At 41.8% G+C, this 22,091-nt stretch overlaps 1 protein-coding gene across 2 annotated transcripts in view; it reads right to left on the bottom strand.

Moving 5' to 3' along the window:
* Positions 1-8,427: 8,427 nt before the first annotated feature.
* WDR70 (WD repeat domain 70) overlaps positions 8,428-22,091 on the bottom strand; it is a 136,408-nt gene continuing 122,744 nt past the window's right edge. For both annotated transcript variants that reach the window (XM_066617367.1, XM_066617368.1), the window contains exons 13-17: positions 20,781-20,881; positions 15,696-15,775; positions 12,698-12,814; positions 12,269-12,431; positions 8,428-8,726 (exon numbers count right to left, since the gene is read on the bottom strand). In XM_066617367.1, coding sequence (XP_066473464.1) covers positions 8,639-8,726; positions 12,269-12,431; positions 12,698-12,814; positions 15,696-15,775; positions 20,781-20,881 — 549 coding nt within the window. In that variant the 3' untranslated portion in view covers positions 8,428-8,638. The remainder of the gene's footprint in view (positions 8,727-12,268; positions 12,432-12,697; positions 12,815-15,695; positions 15,776-20,780; positions 20,882-22,091) is intronic.

The raw sequence follows: 22,091 nt of genomic DNA, 5'->3' as shown, positions 1-22,091 counted from the left end.
GTCCCCCCCCCGCCCATGGCAGCTCATTCCTTGTCATTCACCAAGTGATACCCATACCCACAATCATATTTCAGACAACACTACATCTAAAGTGGAGTAGCCACAGAAATGTGCCAAGTGCTAGAAAAAATGCAATGTATCCACAACAGAAACACTACCTGTGAAAAAGGTGGTTGAATCCTCTGATACAACTGAATAACACCAGAACATTTACTCCTCATTTGCACAGTAGCAATATCAGCTGTAGTCAGATGTGATGTATCTGCTTAGAATCTTGGATTTCGATTCCTCTCAAACAAAATATACAGAAGGTGCTGTGCATTGATTAATGTTTAGCATGTGACCATTTACCTAGCATAGCATTTCTCAAACTGTGTGGGTCACAAGCCAATTTCAGGTAGGTTGTGTGGCACCTAACACAGCCGCCATTGAAAACAGAGAGCTGAAAAGACAGGGTACAGAACTCCTGGGCAGAGTGGGCTCCCAGTGGGAGAGAGGCATGGTGCTTGGCTCTGAATAGGTGGGAAGATGGGAGGCTGGAAAGGGAGGAGGACTGCGTGGTTGGAGAAGGATCCAAATCTACATTCTGCTTGGCTTCCAAACTGGAATGTTTGAATTCTGAGCTTTGCAAAATAACAGCATGAGTGCATTGTGTAATGGGACCTTTGGCTGATTGCAGCTTAGGTGTGAACTCCAAATTGATGATGTCACTTCTGGCCATGACATCACGTCCAGGTTAATGGCATCACTTCTGGTGGGTCCCAACAGATTGTCATTCTAAAAAGTGGGTCCTCTTGCCAAAAAGTTTGAGAACCACTAACCTAGCACATGCAGAACAATATAGATAGTCTTGAGTTTAGCATATTGAAAGGAAGAAAAAGCAGTAGCTTAGAACTTAAAAAATAATGACCAGTTTCATTGATATGAGATGGAACTGTCTTTTGAGCATAACAAACTATTTGTCTTGCATTCATGTTTTGCCATGAATCAATGAACATTCTTAAAATGCACATAGCATCTACTTCTGTAGCACATTAACAACTAATCAACTTTTCTAGCCCTGGATTGTTTTGATAAACATGTATTTTCCCATGAAAGTGTGGAGAGTTTAACACAGCTGGCAAGTCAAGTATCTGACCTACCTTTTAAAATGATTGTATATTATTTTGTTTGAAACATCCATGAAATTGTTTATATATTGCACAGCAAATGCTTCAAAGGTTGCATTTGCAACTGTGAAAAAAAAAATCACTTCAAAAACATTCATGGGAAGAGCTACAATAAAGAACACATGTACATGTGTATGGAAGGCATAGTGAAAAAGACGGACCCAGAGGATAGTAGCCAAGACTGATGAGGCAGTGTGGTGTTCCTTTGGACCCCTGAACCATAGTAGATAAAGTGCATGTGACCTTCAATAAATAAGAGACAATTTGACTGTCAAAGAACATGTGCAGCCTGGACATTAATGAGTTCACAGTTCAGCAGATATGCTGGGGACAGGCCTGTTTTTAAGGATATCCTTTGCCTTTTGTGTTATAGCTACAGACAGTCATGTGTTTTAGCAGTATTTACAGTACCATCATTCTTTAAAAGCTTGTTCCTACCTTGCTATCACATTTATGCCACCTTGTCAGTGTATGCAGCACCATATAGAATTAAAGAAATATAGGCCCTTGCTCTACAGAAGTGTACCTTCTGCAATCTTATCCACACTTACTTAGGAGTAAGCCCTATTGACTATAATGACTATAATGGGACTTACTACTGAGTGGACATGTATAGAATTGGGCTGTAAGATAGACAATGGGGAAAACATGATCAGGAAAAGACCGTGATGGAGGGGAGAAAAGAAATGGAGCAAATGTGGTTACATGTGCTTAAAACCAACCTTAGTTGGGAATGTGAATGAAGAAGAGTTCAATTTCATTGGCCCTGCTTCCTGGTATAGGGAGGTGCTAATCCTGGAGAGTCTTGGAATGCTCCCTTCCTCTACCAGATAATTTGAATGAAGGAGATAAGCCAAAGGCCAAGGAGGAGAGGTGAAGTTTTTCAAGGAGGGATTTGAAAACTGGGACAGATGTGGCACACAGGGCTCAGCTATGCAGCTCTTGAATCCCTCACCTAAGGCGGTGGGCTGGAGGGAGCAGCGAGCTGGCAAGGGACGCCCCCAAACCCCATGCCACCTCTCACAGCCCACCGCTTGCCCACCTGCTCCACCGGGCTGCCCTGTTCTCTTTTCACACACTTGGAGAGTAGGGATGGGAGGGCTGTCCTCTTCCAGCTCTAGTTCTGCTGCTACTTCTGGTAAAGGGGCCAGAGAGAGGATCCTGGGAGAGGAGAGGTTCCATGCACAGGATTCTCCTGGCTGAGCCACTTCGTAGCAAGCAGCCATGGAGAAGGAGCAGGATAAAAAAGATGGTAACATTCACACTGGGGGAGGATGGTGTCTACTACGGTGGTGATGCTGCATGTGTGATGGTGTGCATGGTGAGTGTGTGTGCACATACAACAGCGTGCACATGCTGGCAAGGATAGGCAGCAGAATTTGGGATGGGTTTGGGCAATGGATCATCTTTGACAGAGCCTGGCAGCACTAAATATACATTCAGGTAGGGCATCGCATGCATGGGGTTCAACACACTACACTAGTAGCTTGACTAACACAGGGATAGAAATTTGTTGAAATCAAATTCAGACAGTTTTGCAGTGGTTCAGATGGTAACTATGCCAAAACTCAACTTACTGCTAACCAGGCAGGGCTTGCCTGGGAGCAGAGAGAACGCCTTCCCTGGATGTTAGCTTTATTGATGGAAGAACGCTGCTTGTCAGCTAAGAGGAGGTACTTTGTATCCTGGCCCATCGCAGAACTTCCAGGTAAGGTTACCATTCAACTGTGGGTACAAATAGTGCGTTACACTTGGGGACACTGGAGCCGCAAGGGCAAAACCTACTCATCATCCCTGACATCAGGTGGCCAACCATCACTAATGGAAATCTTGCAAGGGTACATGCACAGTTCTAATACAGCATCCAAGCTTCCCCTTTGCATGCACCCCACCATTGTGGTGGGTATTTTTCTACTTGCTGCTTAAGAGGGTCTTTTCAAATTTGTGGTGCTGAAGTTGACAAGTGCAGTATAGAGCAAGAAATCTGAAGTGTGAAAGTGTTGTACAGCATAGTGCAGGCACTAATCTTCCTGATGATTGGGAGAAAACAAGGTCAGATGCAAAGGTAAACTTGAAATCATGAAGCTAATGAACAACTTGCCCTGAGGATAACTGAGCATGATGGGTGAATGAACACTTACTGCACAACCCACAGAACTCCTTACGTGGTGTGTCTTGTACTTAGCCCTCTTACTTCCAGTGGAGTCAGAGAGAGTTGCTTTTTAAGGAGGAGAGGTGGCATGACTACCTAGCTGCCTTGTGAGCTTTGCCTCTCAGATTTCATTTATTCTGAAGTACATTTCCAAAGCTACCCAGCAATGGTAAGGAGACATGCAATTAATCCACACCATATGTTTTGTCTTTCCAAACCACAGGGATTTGGCTTCCATCCCACAACAGGAATGTATTCTGAGCTCGAGATTATTACTATTATTATTATTATTATTAACAGTATTTATATACCGCTTTTCAACAAAAAGTTCACAAGTGGTTTACAGAAAAAAAAATCAAATAACTAATGGCTCCCTGTCCCAAAAGGGCTCACAATCTAAAAAGATGCAACACCAGCAGACAGCCACTATAAAAGGTTCTGCTGGGGTGAGGTGGGCCAGTTACTCTCCCCCTGCTAAATAAAAGAGGAGCATTCTGGTGCCATCTCCTCTATAACCAAGCATCAATTGTCTGGGGACTTCTGACTTGTATAAGACACATATCAGCTGTAGACACTTAAGACATCTTAGGAAACTGACAGCCCAACCCTATCCTTTCCCTTCCCTTACTGGTGCAGCTGTACCAAAAACAGGCACACTGTATCCAGTGGGGAGGGGATTGGGAGGCTTCTGCAGGGAAAGATTTAAATCCCCTTACCATTGTGTAAGCCTCCCACTCCGCAATGAGTCTCTTTTGACCTGTGCTAGCGATTTCACTAGCGCAAGTTGGAGGACAGAAAGGGGGCAGGAAGGTTGCAGAAAAGGGGGATAGGATCCATCTCTGGCCTTCCTTCCGGTGCCTTCTATAGCTCAGAATTATCTTTGCCATTATCAGCAGCCTTTCTGGGTTTCAAAAGCAGGTACCTTACTAGTGAGCTACAGCCCCAATTCCTTTACCAAAGTTAAAAGTTAAATTTCAGCTGGACAACTTAGATGAGCATGGTTTAATTTTGGAAAACGCCCCTGGAAGCCTTAAAAATTGCTAGTTATTATTGAGTCTTATTTGACAACACTGATTTCAGAAAAAAAAAATTTCTGGGAAGGAAAAGTGTGAGTATATGGAACTATTTTTCTCTTCAAATAGATGGTCTAATATTTGTAACAGAAAAGTCATTTTGTTCATTTCCTGTATGTTCCTAACCATAATGGTTTAAACAGTACTCAATTTTCATCTGCTAATTTCATTATTATGCAGTTTAATGAGCTGGGAAGGGCGGGGGAGCATGATGATGATGTAGCGCAAGACCAGACAAAGCTTTGTGTAGCATCTCACTACTAGTCACTTACTCATCTGTCAAGAAGTTTCATATTTCATGACCCATCTAGTATTCCATCTATCGCAAACTCACCCAGACTTACCGCTTCAAGAGAGTTAATAGCTCCTGTAATGACATTGGTACTTCTATCTAGACACTTAATGTTGCCTTGAAATTGTACTAGTGGGTAGGAATTAAGATGTCATTTACTCTCTCAAAAGTGTCACAAAATTCATTTTTGGGGAAACTGCAGGTCTACAGGGGGCCTGCTTCATTATTAAATTATTATTTTAATTATTAAAGGTGCAAGTCCACATTTCTTCTATGGCATCTTAGCTCTCAGTACATGAGCCAGTTTACGGTTCTTTCTGCATGACGAACAACCTATTTTTCTCCTCTTTTTATTTCTGGACACTTCAAAACTCCCCAGAAGCTCCTATGCAAGTATGGCTGCTGAGATATCCTCTTAAGTCAGCTTTTGTCCTTGTTTAAAATGCCAATTCCAGCCAATCATATGCTTTTATGAATTTAAATCTTCACTGATTGGGCAGCCAAATTTATTTGTCTAGATCAGTGTTTCTCAAATTGTGGGTCACGAGCCAATTTCATGTGGGTCCCCATTCATTTCAATATTTTATTTTTAATATACAGGTTGAGCCTCATTATTCGTGAGGGTTCCGTTCCAAGAACTCATGTGGATGACAAAAAACGCACTATAGCAAATCAATTTAAAAAACAAAGTTTCTTTGCTATAAAAGAATTTAAAACAGCCTTGCTGACCTCTCCAGGAGCTTAGGCTTCACTAGGAGGCAGCAATCCCTCCCTTCACCAAGAGCCCCAGCAAGGAGGAAAGAATGGAGAAGGTGATAATCACCGCCATTTAGCCTTCTTTCACGTGCTCAGGGGGAAGGGAGGAGTGAAGCCTGAAGAGAATGATTGATGGATCGTCAGCCGGCTGCCCTCTCTGGCATTATTCAACAACTGTTTTCCTTTAATTTAAAGGGCCCTTCTCATCAGCTTTGAGATAGAAAAATCTGTGGATAGTTAGGTTATACCTGTAATCACTTGTATGACTGTCTCTCTGCAACATTAAAAACCAGTTTTTTAAACTGTGATTTTAAAGGGGTGCATTTTTCCCCTTCTCCAGGGATCAGCACATTCCTTCTCATTTGCAGGAACCATTCTTGTTGTGTCAAGTTCATGTATAAACAATTCATGTATAACAAGGCTAGACCAGTATTAGACTTGATGCTACCATGGTATGTGACTGCATTTGGGGAAATGTTACAGACCTGTGAATAGGCGACTATGTATATTCTTTTAACAATGTAGTCAATGGGACTTACTTCTGGGTAAGTGTGGGTAGGATTGCAGCCTAGGATTGTTAAAAATTTTCTTGCTTGATGATGTCACTTCCAGTCACGATCACTTCCAGTGGGTTCTAACAGATTATCATTCTAAAAAGTGGGTCCTGGTGCTAATTGTGTGAGAACCACTGGTCTAGATAAAGGGATGGGCTGGAGAGATAGATGGGTTCCACTCCTCCAGTCAGGTAACTCAATGACATCATCAAACCTAGTTTATTTAAGTTCAAGCACAGAGATGCTCAATGTATTTCTGCCAGGTCTGCTGTGAAAACTTCTGTTGAGTCACAAAAGGCAAAGCCCAGTGGTTCCCAAACAGTGAACCGTAGCTCCCCAGGAAGCCACAGCAACCAGCCATGGGTACCATGGAATTCATATGAAAAATCCACTACCCTATACAATGTATAGGATTGTAGCCCTAATGGGGAGCTGCAGCCAATGGCCCAATAGATCAAGGGAGCTGCCAGTTGAAAAAGTTTGGGAACCACTGGCATAGCCATTTACCAGTAAGTGCAGGGACCAGGATTCCTAAGTAAGTAGCAATAGGGACTGTATTTCTAGCTAGTTCCATTTTAGGGAATTAATTTTGTTTTCTTTTTTCTGAAAGTCTTTGCAGGCTGAAGTTGCAACTTGCAAACTTCCCTGGTTTAGAGAGACATTGAAGGTTTGTGTGCTTTGCTCTTGAGTAGCTTCCCGGCTTCCTCTGCTGAGTATTACTAGCTATGGTTTACCTATTTTGATCAGGCTTTTCTTTCCAGCCATGTTCAGGCATTTTCCATAAACATGCTTATATCTCCCCCCCACACACACACACAAAATCTGGTTTAATTCCCTCTCTTCTGGATTTTTAATAAACTAATTATCTGTTGACTTTTGCCTGCCTATTCCATATTAATGGGTACTTTTGAGTCACATCTGATTTTTTGAAATGCTACTGTGGTTTTAATTTTTAATATGAACCCCTGGGATTCAGTGCTATCCTGGGAGGGACACCTTTTCCAGCTAGTCCCCCTCTGCCTCGTCTCTATAATCTGGAATGTTGGCAGCAGATAGAAACTTCTGGATTTCCCCTGCTGATCCAGTTACAAGGGAAAGTAAGGAGCATGAAACAATGCACGAGTGCTAACCACTAAGGCACTACTCACCTCAGTCAAACTGCTTTGCCCTGGCACCAGTGACGTAGCTGGATGGGGGGGGGCGAAGCGGCCCTTCCCTTCTGAGCCATTCCCAGCAGGGGGAGCAAAACGGAGCCATAAGGCTCCGTTTTGCTCCCCCCGCCGGGAATGGCTCAGAAGGGAGGGGCGGCTTGTCCCCCATCAGACTTATCCCCCGTCAGACTTGTACCCCGCTCCCCCTCCAGCTATGTCACTGCCTGGCACAAGACCGGGCAAACCTGGACAGTCATCAACCATGGAGGATTAGAAGACTGAAGATTAATGGAAGGGCTGCTTCTGTAGTTTGTGTTGCAACTATCAGCCAGCCTCCTCTCTGGGAAATGGACTACTGTATATTACCAACTGGTAGAGACCAGGAGGCTGCCATATGCACACCAACATATCCCTAATTATATGGTACCTTACTGTGGATTTTAATTGTAAGTTGTTTGGGGAGCCAATTTCGACTGAAAAGTGGGGTATAAAAAGAATATATAAAGCAAATTCCATTAATTGTTGATATTTCTAAATTGTTTATTCTCAGTTATAGATAAATGATGGCTCTAGTGTGTGCTCCTGGAAATGTGGCATTACAGACAGAGTCTTTCTTACAGGATCAAATTCTTTCCCCAGAATTCCAGAAGTGGCAGCCACACATCAAGGAGTGGGACTTTCCTGTTCCCTTGCATTCTTTGCTGACGTTAACAAGAAGTCAAAAGGAAACTTGAACTTTTGGTGACTCTTTTCCAGGTCCTTTTAGCTCTAGGAACCTTTGGGATTTGGGCGGCTGAAAAGAACTTGCTTCATAAAGACCAACAAAGAAGTTAGGTTCAAGCAAAACAGTCTTTTAAATCAGAAGATTCATCCAACGGGAAGATGGTCTGTGGGAAATGATCACTCTCCCAAATCTACATACAAAGTGAAAGTACACTAATCAGCTACTAATTATGGTAATTGAATTAAGAGTAAATGTTCTCAGAAAGAGAGTCATGATTAGATACTTGACATACACTCTTTTGCGTCAAACTCAGTAACACAGTCCTTGAATGACCTCCAAGTATGCCTCTCTCTCCTACTTGTGGGTTTCCCAGAGGCAGGAGTTGGGGCATTGTGAGAAACAGGCTGAATTGGCTAGACAGGTCTTTGGCTTGATCCTGCAAGTCTTTACTTATGTCCATATAAAAGAATAAGGAAAAAATAGATGATATCAGCTTGCTTTAAATGAAAGACAGTCTAGTCTAGTAAAAATAAAAAGAAATAGGGTTTTCAAGAAGTCAGACTTTAAAAATAAGTTTTTATTTTTGAGCCTAGCTCCCGTACAAAACAGATTTAATGCAAATCAATTCCACTTCACTCTATGGCAAGTCAAATTCTTTCAAGTTGGTGAAAATAGCCCTACGCATGAAAGCAATTTTGCTTGCAGAAATGGAAAAATAACTCAGCTTTGTCTCTGTTCCCTTGAGAGACTCCTCCAACTTAAATTCTTCAAATTTTACGTTTTTTCCACTCTGGTTTGTCATCTGTTTCATCTTCATCCGATTCTACTTCTGCAAAAACTGTTGTTGGCTGAGTCCTGAAAGGTATTTAAAAAGCATCATGATTAAACAGCAGCTCTGCAACAGTAAACAAAGTTCATGTTTACCCTTAGAAAGAAATGAAATAAAAACAAATCAGCACACAAGCTTAACCCACTGCAAGTCTGATCAAGGTGTTGCCTGAATACAGTATCAAGTTTACACATTGTACGGACAACATTTTGTTAAGATGACACACCCAGAAAACTATTTCAGCATTTAATTTCAGTCATTTTCCACTTTAGTGCTTAGTTAATATTTATACATTAGTACGCTATGGAAATTGGTCTAGAAACTTCAGGAAGTGCTCATGAAACAAGACTATTAAAACTGCATCATTGCTGAGCAACATCAGAATGTAATTTATAATACTCAAGGCAGAATACTTTTTGGTTTAGGAATAGTAAAAGGACAAAAAGTACTAAACAGGATTATAGTTACTTTTGGCAGATCCTGCCATGCTAAAAAACCCCACAAAATTCTGCCTTTATCTGTTGCTAAGCATCTTATTTGCTAAATGAATCTGATAAGGGCCACATCCTGAACTTGCCTCTTCTGGCTTTCAAACAACCAAAGCTCTAAGTGGTGTGATTATACAGAGGGAAGGACAGGCAGAAGTTGACATCCTAAGCCCCATTTATAAATGACCTTCGCTGAGTTGCAGCAAGGGAAGTTCATGTAATGAAACAAGCTTCTGTGTGTGGATTACCATGAAGCATGCAATGTGTGCACACAAAAGGCTCCTGAACAAAGCAAACATCTCATGCATTCTTCACTCTGGAGAGAGGGCTGTGATCCTTGCTGGCTCGTGTCAATAAGCAATCCTGAACAAACTGTTGGTGCAGTGCTTTGAATCCAAGTGAATGGGCCAACAGACTGATTCAACATAAATCAAATTCCTCTTCAACCCCCACCTCTGCACTAAAAGAACTGGTGGCCAGGATAGGCATGACAGAGAGGCTGTGCATCTCCAGGCGATATCAGACCTGTCGTATTTTGCATACCAGCAAAAACTTATAGCAATTCAGTCATAGGTTAACTTCTTGTCAGTTATTACTCACATGATGGGATTTGTCCACAAAGAATTAAAACTTGCTCTTAGGCAAGGGGTTTGATGTTGTGATGACAATCACTTGTACTATTTGTGACTACATATGCAAATATAAACCACAACTTACTTGGCAGTAGACTCACAGTCCATTATAAAACAGAGCCTCAAAGGGCCATGTCAATTATTAGTCATGGGTTGATAACATGATAAGCTTATTGACCGAGTGCACTATGCACTATGAATCAAGGAAACTGCAATCTTACTCACAAAGAATATTCATGATCAATTTCAAACAACTGTGCCTTGTTAAAACTTAGGTGACCCAGTTGTGCCTTGTTGAAACCATGATTTTTTTAAAAGTTATTAATAAAAACCCTTTGAACACTGGTATAGTAATACCTCGCACTTTCATCTGGTAAGGGATCAGAACGTGGATGTAAGTAAAAAATGGAAGAATGTCAAAGAATTGCCTTATTTAGCTTGCAAATTTATTTTGGCCAGCAATGAATGTCAATAACGTTCTATACCCCTTCCCTGTTTAATTTTGACTGTCCAACGCTAGCTACGGTTAAGACTATACAAGGTTCCCTCTTAAACAGGATTTGAACCAGCTTCAATGCTAATCTTGGTTAAGAGAGAAACCCAGTCACCCTTACTTGTGGGGGAAATTCACAATTCCAGAGGGAGTGGCTGAGCAACTTGATAGCAGCTCCTTCTTCCTGATTTTGCCTTCCAGCAGGTTTTAAACCAAAATGGTAGTTGGTGCATTTCAAGCTCTGCTCATTCATGTTACACATCATCAATAGCAGTAAACATGCAAGTCAGGCTATAAAACCGTTCATTTATACTTTTCTTGCACATAACTTCTGTAATCTTAGTTGAGACTGGGACAGAGAGGACTCCAGGTTTCAGCAGGTTTTCACAGCAAACTCCATGAGTCCAATCCTATCTGGATGGACCCTCAGATTTGCCACCACCACATATAGGTTAGGAGCACAGATGTAGTCTCATGGGTCAGCAGCATGACTTTCTCAGGACTGTGGGTCCGACGGAGCTGCTTGGCAATGCTGACCCCAGGTGATGGCCCTAGACTGTGGTATTCTGATTTGGAAAAAAAATTACATTGTGGAATCCTCTTGAAACAAGCTCTCACAGCAATTATGACAGTTCCTTTGCCATGAATCAACATGTTCCTAAGTCACATCAAAGTGATGCATGCTACTAGCCCAGTTTCTCTTTCCTGAATGATATTATTGATTACATGAAGAGCATGCTGAACTTTCAACTTGCCAACTTCTCATCCACTTCTATGTTCTTAACAAAAAACCGTAATGTGAGCTTGCCACAGTGAGCTTTCTGAACTACTACTGCATCCTAAAACTTTCATGCTCATTACACTGTAGGTGTTGGGATGTAATTTAATACACAGTCAATGAAGCTACCAGGCCAGGCACACACCAGAGATCACTATCTGTGTAATGGAATGAAACAGAGTGCTGCCTTTTAAGAGGGGAAAAAATGCATTCTTAATGAGAAGAAAATTAAGCCATCAATAAATGTTACCTCCTAAGGAAAGGCTGCTGTGCCTAGCAATTTCATTACCACTGCTAGTTTTTCAGAACAATTCCTCAAAGAATAAAAGGATCTGAGAAATATGGACAGCAGACACATAGCCACTACTGGTCAATCAAACGGGCCCTTCGGTGTTTTTACTCACTGAATTGTCTGCCAGTTAGTTTTTGAGTAAAAGCTATCTAAAGTGCTGCCTTCAAGGGTTGTGGACATTTGTAATAATCTCCTCAGTACTGCCCCTAATCCCAACTGGGCAATAACTGTATGATAAGGACCTGTGCAGTTAGCTTAGGCTTTGGTAACTGGCCTTTAAAAGTCACAGTAGCACTGTAGAATGAGCCCATGGAAAGGAGCTCTCACACTCGGTACCCAATATTGTGCAAAATTAAGAAAAGCAAATTCTTGCTGGAAGTGTAGCTGACAAAGGGATTAGTAGCCTTGTCACAGAAAGAGGAAATTATTTGCAAATTGCAAATCTGTTTAACTGTCCATTCATGCTCCTACATAAGTCATCTAGTGGTTTGTGCCCTGATTTGAAGAAAAGATATTTTAGAACAACATTAATATTTTCATATGCAACATCCTCTCCATCTACAAAATTAAAGGTAAGTTTATGCAAAAATTAAATAAAAATCTTAAAAGAGTTTACACTACAATCATTCTTAATTTTTAATCACATTTTTTTCCCAAAGGAAGCTTTCTTTTAAAGTTCTAATTCTCTTTTATGCACTGCATTTATGTTGCGAAATTGGTTTTCCTAGAATAGCTGACATTTGATCAGTTTTCCACATTAGTGGCAACAGTCCAAAAAAGGAAGAAGATAGAGTTGTTAAATAGGTCTTCTGCTTATATTCAAGTTCACCGGAACTTTAAGATATATCACATGTGGGTTCTTTTTCCTTAAGAAAGTTTTCTTACTTGGAATATGCTGGAGCAACCCAGTATGGGTTCTCCTCGGCTTCCTTTGCATGTCGTAAAATGGCCTCGCGGGGATTGCTATCATCAGTCTTATCCAGGGCAATATTCTTGACTATGTACGAAGACAGAGTACCACCATGAGTTCCAACCCGACCACCGCGACCTGATATAGGAGACAAGGAGAGAAAAAACAGATGTGTAGGGGGAAAAAAAATTAAACAGAAAAGAGAAGGGTAAAGAAGAAAGCTTAAAAATACATTCACGCAATAGAGAACACGGCCATTGTTCCATTATATCAGCAGCACCTTTATGTTTCTAACAGTTAAGCCCTGTACATTTACTGTAAAAGTGCTGCTTCAATCTTACACAAAGACACACACAATAGCAATGCTTTGGTTACAACAGACAATTCAGCAAAAATTGGGTTACCTGGTCCTGCTACAGGAGGTTCTGGTTTGTGAGATTTCATGGGATCCAGCCTATCCTTTTCCAGCTGCTTCCTTGTACTTCTCTGGCGTGGTTCACGAAACATTGGAAGTGCGTGAGCTACAGATTGTTATGTAAAAACAACAAAACCACATTTTATTCAGGAACAAAGAATTTAAAGGCAGTGCCACTGAGAGCTAGCTTTGGGCTTGGGGCAAGATGCCTAATTGCTCCCCCTTCCTAAATGCATTGGAGTAATAAAAGAGAATTCAAAATGAATTAAAGCTGTAGCGGAAAAGGAACCCTGGATAGGCTGAAACTGAGTTACCCATATTTATTTTGTCATAAACTTGTTTTGTACTGTATAGTTTGTTCTGTCGTGGCCCCGCCCCAGGGATTTTGTGTCCCCCCCCCACCGCCCCCTCTCCTCAGGCCTGTTTACAGGTCACATGATCCAACACATTCTATTGGCAGCATTAAATGTGGATTTAAAAATGCACATATGGGAAGATCTGTAAAATTAATTCTACTGGTTGACATGTATGCCCTAAATTAATATATGGTGGTTTTTTGTTTGTTTTAAAGAGTCATAAATTAGCTGTTAAACTTACATTATTATGTTGTATCACAGAGATTCCCCACGGTGTTTTTTTAAGGTTGTATGTTGTAAAATTCATCACCCATAAAGCAGAAGTGAATAATGCCCAAATCTGTGTCACAAATGGGATGTGAAAAGCAGCAAATCTTACCTTTTAAGGAAAAGAATTAGGCCCTAGCTTGTTTCTGCCATTAATCAGAATATAGCTATTTTTTAAATTCACTATCCTGGTACATTCAACTATCACAAGGCCAGAGCATCTCAGTAGCCCAGTGACTCCCAAGAATGTTTGGCATCACTAGACCCACTCAAAAGAATGAATATTATCTTCTAAGTTACAACGAGATGGTGCAGATGTAACACTCCATAAAAGCTAACTGTGATTTAGTGATCCAAAGTGTACAGTGAGATTATATATTCCCCCATTCTAATCCTCTTTTCTGCAATGGTTTGTCATTGTGTTTGACCATGTCAGCTATGACTAAGGATGCAATTCAGTACACAGTTTCCTGGGAGTAAGCTCCACTGAACACAATAGGACTTACTTCTAGGAGATATGTGTAGGATTGTGCTGTCAGCATACTTCTAAATTATGGTTCAGGAAAAATGGTTTAAACCAACTTAGCTATGGTTAGCATGGTCAGACATAATGACAAACCATGGTTAAGGGAAGCAAGGGAAATTCAAACACAAAAGAGAGAAGGACGGACTACTGCTAAAATAGATGTTATCATTTCAGCAGAGGTTGAGGATCCCCAATCCCAAAATGCTTCAGTGTGTCAACATGATGCCACAAGTGGAAAATTCCACACCTGACCCAATGGGACAGGTTGCAGTCAAAATACAGGTGAATAACAGTTTATTCAGTGTCCCCAAGGGGAAGAAGATCCCTTCTAGCCCCCTTTAGTTGCTACATACATTTTCCACACATGCCCAGATTCTCCCACACAAGCATGCCCACAAAAGGTAATAAAATGGCACATATGTAGGCCAGACGCACCAATGGCAGGTTCCCCAAGACCTACATGCATTACTCACTGTGTTTCTTGCTTATTCTCTATTTAAAATATTGTACAAAATTACCATCAGGCTATAAGTATAAGGTGTAAATAGAACAAAATGAATTTTGTGTTTAGACTTGGGTTCCATCCCCACATCCATATCTTATTATGTATAGGCAAATATCCCCAAATCTGGAAAAAAAAATCCAAAACACTTTTGGTCCCAAGCATTTAGGATAGGGATACTCAACCTGTACTTACATCTGCAGGGCTGTATTTTACTTCTTGCCACTCCAATATAGCAGGAAGTGGAAAGAATGGCTAAAAATGCTTTGCATGCTTTAAACATGACTTGGGATGCTGAGGGATGGCCCACTGTCAACACCACTCCTGCAGCTGTGCAGTCCCAATCCACGTGAATCCTCTGACTTGATTATTCACACTCATGATAGTTATCTATGGGCATGAAATGGATACATGGCTACACCTGGAAACAGAAGTGATGTAGAAAACGGCCTACTCCAGTTTCTCTCTCTCTCTCTGTTTGTGTGTGTGTGTTTAGGAGCATTCAGAACTCTATAAACAAACAATTATTTCTTACAACTGTATGCTATACGAAGCATGAGAAATCAATGTTTGCTGGCACATAGCATGCAGCTTTGTAAAGAGCATCTGTGGTAACTAAAAGCATTCTCATATGGGATTGTGAGAAAAGTGAGTAAACCTTATTTTGAAACTAGCACAAAACTCCTCAAGTTACAACATTGCAACATAACACAGCCAGAGGTGGCACAGCTGAAGTCCTACTTATGGCTGACTTTGCTCCATGGGCAAAGAGCTGATTTTGAGTTCCACTTCAAATAAGATTGTTGAACACATAGCATCTTAATGCTTCTCAGAGTGGCTGTTGAAAATAAAGTTTCTCAAATGTTCCACATAAACTCTTAAAAAAAATCAATACATAGAGAAAATATATAAATATTTTAAAACCTAGCACTGAATGCTCCAGCTAAGGGCACATTTCTGTGCCATAATCACATGAACATACAAAGTTGCCTTCATCAGCTCAGATCACTGCTCATTTAAACCAGTATTGGTCTGACTACTAGAGGCTCCCCAGGGTCTGAGATGCAGACCTTCCCAGCCCTGCTAACCAAGAACCTTTTTAGGTGGCTGAGGATTGAACCTGATACTTTCTGAGTGCAAAACATAAGCTCTGGCACTGAGGTATGGCCCTTCCCTTTAACTCCGACCCTAAATGGACTGAAACACACCCACTGATACATCTCTGAGCTTGCAGCCAGGCTGCCCACACAGAGTCTTTTTTAAAGAACAGCCTCTGCACATGCTTCGTTGGATCACATTTTATGTATAAAGCAGGCAAAGTTCTATATAAACTTACGAGTTATGATATAATCCTGAGTGAGAGTCTCTGCTTGTCTCTCTTTTCTTTTTGTCTTCACAACACATAATTTTGCTCCCCTAGGAATGGTGAAAAGAAAAAAAAAGTGCCTGGTTTAAAACAACAACAAAAGCATACCTGACAAAGTTCAAAAGTAGCTTTAAAAACTCAGGAATATACAGAGTGTCTCAAAAAATGTACACACATTTTAATGAGCTCTATTCAATTCATATATACTGCACTGCAGAAAACTTGCAGCTCTCCAACATCTAAGGGAAGCAACTGAAGAGATGTGTGGAAATATCCCAGCACACAAATTGGTGGATGTCTGCAGATCCCTTCATTATCGCTGTCAGTATGTACAAATGCCAATGGGGAACAATTCAAGCACTTGGTCTATGTTGGCAACCATCAGTCTCGAAAGACTATGGTATCGCGCTCTGAATGGTGGTTCTGGAACAGCGTCTAGTGTGGCTGAAAAGGCCGATTCGGGAGTGACAATCCCTTCCACACCGGGAGCAAGTGCAGTCTGTCCCTGGTCTGTCTCCCTGGCTATGGGCCTTCCTTTTTTGCCTCTTTGCCTTGGTCTAACTTGGTCTAACTCATTAACTAATTAGTTAAGAACATAAGAACAGCCCCACTGGATCAGGCCATAGGCCCATCTAGTCCAGCTTCCTGTATCTCACAGCAGGAACACACCTCCCTTGCATCTGACATAGACCATTTCTAAAATCAGGAGGTTGCGCATACACATCATGGCTTGTAACCCGTAATGGATTTTTCCTCCAGAAACATGTCCAATCCCCTTTTAAAGGCGTCCATGCCAGATGCCATCACCACGTCCTGTGGCAAGGAGTTCCACAGACCAACCACATGCTGAGTAAAGAAATATGTATTTTCTTTTGTCTGTCCTAACTCTCCCAACACTCAATTTTAGTGGATGTCCCCTGGTTCTGGTGTTATGTGAGAGTGTAAAGAGCATCTCTCTATCCACTTTATCCTCCCCATGCATAATTCTGTATGTCTCAATCATGTCCCCCCTCAAGTGTCTCTTTTCTAGGCTGAAGAGGCCCAAACGCCGTAGCCTTTCCTCATAAGGAAAGTGCCCCAGCCTAGCAATCATCTTAGTTGCCCTCTTTAGCATCTTTTCCATTTCCACTATATCCTTTTTGAGATGTGGCGACCAGAACTAGACACAATACTCCAGGTGTGGCCTTATCATAGATTTGTACAACGGCATTATAATATTAGCTGTTTTGTTCTCAATACCTTTTCTAATGATCCCAAGCATTCAATTGGCCTTCTTCACTGCGGCCGCACATTGGGTCGACACTTTAATCGACTTGTCCACCACCTCCCCAAGATCTCTCTCCTGAACTGTCACAGACAGCTCAGAACCCATTAGCCTATATGCGAAGTTTTGATTTTTCGCCCCAATGTGCATGACTTTACACTTACTTACATTGAAATGCATCTGCCATTTTGCTGCCCATTCTGCCAGTTTGGAGAGATCCTTCTGGAGCTCCTCACAATCACTTCTGGTCTTCACCACTCAGAAAAGTTTGGTGTTGTCTGCAAACTTAGCCACCTCACTGCTCAACCCTGTCTCCAGGTCATTTATGAAGAGGTTGAAGAGCACTGGTCCCAGGACAGATCCTTGGGGCATACCGCTTTTCACCTCTCTCCATTGTGAAAATTGCCCTTTGACACCCTCTCTCTGTTTCCTGGTCTTCAACCAGGTCTCAATCCAGGAGAGGACCTGCCCTCTAAGACCCTGACTGTGGAGTTTTTTCAGTAGCCTTTGGTGAGGGTATAGATGTTAGGCTGACTGGCCTATAGTTTCCCAGATCCCCCCTCTTTCCCATTATAAAGATCGACGTGAAATTTGCTATCCTCCAATCCTCTGGCACTGTGGCCGTTTTGAGGGACAAGTTGCATATTTTAGTCAAGAGATCTGCAACTTCATTCTTCAATTCCTTAATAACTCTAGGGTGGATGCTGTCAGGGCCCGGTGACTTATTGATCTTTAATTTATCAATGAGGTCTGAAACATCTTCTCTTTTAACCTCTATCTGACTTAATTCCTTGGTCAGGAGGGGCCGTTTGGGCATCAGTATCTGCCCATGGTCTTCTGCTGTGAAGACAGATGCAAAGAACTAATTCAATTTCTCTGCTATATCTAAGTCTCCTTTTATCTCTCCTTTCCCTCCCTTACCATCCAGAGGGCCAACCGCTTCTCTGGTGGGTTTCCTCCTTCTAACGTATTTGAAGAAGCTTTTATTATTCCCCTTAATGCTGCGGGTTATGTTTCTCATAGTCTCTCTTGGTCTCTCGTATCACTTTCTTACATTTCTTTTGCCACAGTTTATGTTCCTTTTTATTCTCCTCATTAGGGCAAGGCTTCCATTTACGGAAGGAAGCTTCCTTGCCCTTTACGGCCTCTCTAACTTGGCTCGTTAGCCATGCGGGCACCCTCCTGGACTTAGTCGAGCCCTTCTACCTTTGCAGTATACACTTCCGCTGGGCCTCTATTACTGTTGATTTGAGCAACATCCATGCTCTCTGTAGAGATTGGGCTCTTTTTACCTTCCCTTTCAACCTCCTTCTAACCAGCCTCCTCATCTGAGGGAAGTCCGCTCGGAAGTCAAGGGTTTTTGTAAGAGATTTGCCCGGTAGTCTTCCCCCGACGTGCATGTCGAAACGGATCGCAGCATGATCGCTGTTCCCCAACGGCTCAGTAACACTGACATCTCTAACCAGGTCCTGAGTACAGCACAATATTAAATCCAGAGTCACCTGTTCCCTGGTGGGCTCCATGACTAGCTGCTCTAAGGCACAGTCATTTAGCATGTCAACGAATTCGGTCTCCTTTTCGTGACCAGAACATAAATTGACCCAGTCTATAGGAGGATAATTGAAGTCCCCCATGATTACAACCCTGTCCCTCCTTGTCACCTCCCTGATCTGTTTCCTCATTTCAAGGTCCCCTTCCGGTTTCTGGTCTGGAGGACGATAGTATGCTCCCAGTATTACATCACTCCTCAGGCCTGGCAATTTAACCCACAGAGATTCTATGGAGTCGGACCCACCTTCAATCTCTACTTTGCTGGATTCCTTCCTTAACATAAACGGCCACCTCACCTCCAACACGCCCCTCCCTGTCCCTCCTGTAGAGTTTATAGCCCGGGATTGCTGTATCCCACTGATTCTCCGCATTCCACCAGGTTTCCGTTATGCCCACTAAGTCAATGTTTTCCCTTGTCACATTCTAGTTCTCCCATCTTTGCTCAGAGACTTTGGGCATTCACATAAAAGCATTTGTACATGGAATGCCCCAGTATGGGCTGCTTATTAGCTCCTTTATCCCCGAATCCTCTCATTGTGCCAAACCGTCTATTGCATCCCATCACACTACCATTCCCAATTTCTTCTCCTACTCTGCCTTTGTCTTGTTGTTCTCTAACCTCCCCATCCTTGTCCCATAGGGATGAGGAGTTCCGAACCGGATGCCCCTCAGCTCCTGTCGGCTTTCCCCCAGGGATCAGTTTAAAAGCTGCTCTGCCACCTTTTTAATGTTATGCTCCAGCAGTCTGGTTCCAGTCTGGTTCAAGTGAAGCCCGTCCCTCTTGTACAGGCCCCGCTTGTCCCAAAACGTTCCCCAGTGCCTAATGAATCTAAACTCCTCCTCCCTACGCCACCGTTTCATCCACGCGTTGAGTCCCCTGATCTCCGCCTGCCTAGCTGGCCCTGCGCATGAAACAGGTAGCACTTCAGAGAACGCTACCTTTGAGGTCCTGGTTTTCAGTTTCCTACCTAATAGCCTAAATTTGGCCTCCAGGACCTCCCGGCTACACTTGCCCACATCATTGGTGCCAACATGCACCACAACCGTTACCTCCTCCCCAGCACTATCTACCAGCCTGTCTAGTCGAGAAGTGATGTCCGCAACCTTCGCACCAGGCAGGCAAGTCGCCATGCAGTCGTCACATCCGTTGCAAACCCCCCTCTCCATGTTTCTAATAATCGAATCCCCCACTACAAGAAGCCCCCGACCTCCCTCCTGTCGAGGAGTATCCTGAGTTTATTATTTTATTTTATTTATTTTATTAACAGTATTTATATACCACTTTTCAACTAAAGTTCACAAAGTGGTTTACAGAGAAAAATCAAATAACTAAATGGCTCCCTGTCCCAAAAGGGCTCACCATCTAAAAGATGCAAAACACCAGCAGACAGCTACTAGAACAGACACTGCTGGGGTGAGATGGGCCAGTTAGTCTCCCCCTGCTTAAAAAAAAAAAAAAAAAAAGGAGCACCCACTTGAAAAAGTGCCTCTTACCCAATTAGCAGGGGTAAGAGTTAATTAACTAGGTTAAGCAACAGCTTCTGTGTAAACCATATATAGCATATGTGTGAATTATATCATAATAAATTTGATACTGTGTGTACATTGTCTTGTGTCGCAGTGTCCCATCCCCCCTACTTACAGGACTGGAAGAAGAAAAGGGGGAACAAAATCTCCTTGCATCCTCACTGTGTTCTTTCCTCATTTGGGATTTAAATTTTAAAGGCAACGCTTCCTTTTACATTTTAAATGCTGTGCAAGTATGGAGTGAGGTGAAGGATAGTTAAATGCTCCTTCTTCATATGCCACTTAAACTTTAAAAGCACATGTTTCCTTTAAACGGTAAACCATGTGAGAGAATGGAGCACGGGAGTGATCTAATTCCCACTTGAATTTAGTGAGCTGCACTACATGCTGCGTGCAAACCAATTTTGTGTGTGTATGCCTCCTTGGGCACACATGCCATAGGTTTGCCTACCCTGGTATAGGGAACGCATCAGATATGGCTGGATTTTTTTCTCCTCCAGTAATTACACTGATAGAATTTCAGTCCTAATTCAAGCAACACATAAGATTCCCAAACTCTGAATACTTGCAACGATGTTCAATTTTCAGTACAAAAATAAAAACACAGAGTATATGAAAAACACAAATTGTCACTTCTTTTTCAAATGAAGCTCTGAAAGCAGACAACATTTAAAGACATGCTAAAAAACATTTAGACACAATAGATCAAATACCTTTGACTCTTATTGGGATCATAGTATACTTTTGCTAATCCATTTCCAGTACCGACCATGATTTGATTCAGCTTGGGATGCCAGAGGCAACGGACAACACTCTGAAAAATCAATATAAGCTTTGGGTCAGTAATGTTTCATTTTGAAATTAGGGATAATGTTCTAGCTCTACAGAGATTAAACCAACCAAGCCTGAAGCAGTCTTATTTAGGCCTTTTCTAAAGCTACAGCAGATGTGGGCCTTGTCAGTAGTTGGATGGAAGACCACCTGTTACCCAAACCACAGTCCATAATGCGTACACTGGATAGACTCCTTTTCACTAACGGCCCAGTACAGCCAGAGGACATCACAACACGTAAATGTGGTAACAATGTTGTCAAGCTATAAAATACAGTTATCTCTCACATCCACGGTTTTCATATCTGCAGAGATCCATGAAATGAATTCCGACGGATAATGGAGTACACCTGTACTTTCTCTAGGAAACACATAGTATATGCAGGCCACATTATCAGTCTGCAATTGTTTAAAAAAATGAGATTCATTGCCTCTTAAGCACTCGTAAAGAACGACTTTGATATTGATCTCTGTCCATACCTGGTGCCAGCAACCATCAGCTTAAAAGGACTGACAACATCTTCCTTGTTTCTTAGTGCACTTTCTAGATCTAAAAACAACTAAATGTTGTTGAAAGTAAACGAGAATGGGTTCGTTTCTTGTCCACGCTACAGATTTTATAGCATTTACTTAAAACATGTATACCCACTTTTCTGCCATAACAAACCCTCAAGGAAGCTTACCAAAATAACAATTTCCAATGCTAAGTTGCAACAAAGTCTAAATAACAGTATATTAAATAATTGAATGTCCTTCCCTTGTCTTTCTCTGAGTCTATTTTATTGTCTTTCCTTTGTTATCTTCCCCTTGTGTCTTTCTTAAGACTGTAAGCCCTTCAGGACATGGACATGACACCACTCTCTGTAGAGTATCATGTACAAAGACAGTACTGTATAAATATACAAATAAATGCAATACAATAACACAAAATAAAAACCAAAACAAATCAGCTGAGAGGAGACGAGAGCAACATCATTCATCAGAAGCCAATTTTAAATTGCCATGAAAAGAGGAAGAGAGGGTGCTAAACAGATGCATAACAACTGACTTCACCATTGAGATGCCAGAATTTTAATTACAGTATATTTTATTGGAATTGCTTTATTAATTTTGTAACCTGCCTTGGGCCTGTGTTTTAAGATGTACACAATTATGAATGCATGTTGACTGATTTGTTAAGTAAACAATTCAAT

This window comes from Tiliqua scincoides, chromosome 2 (assembly GCF_035046505.1).
Source record: "Tiliqua scincoides isolate rTilSci1 chromosome 2, rTilSci1.hap2, whole genome shotgun sequence".
NCBI classification, from domain to species: Eukaryota; Metazoa; Chordata; class Lepidosauria; order Squamata; family Scincidae; genus Tiliqua; species Tiliqua scincoides.
Note: the sequence above shows the minus strand (reverse complement) of the source record. Positions and strands in the feature narration are given on the sequence as shown.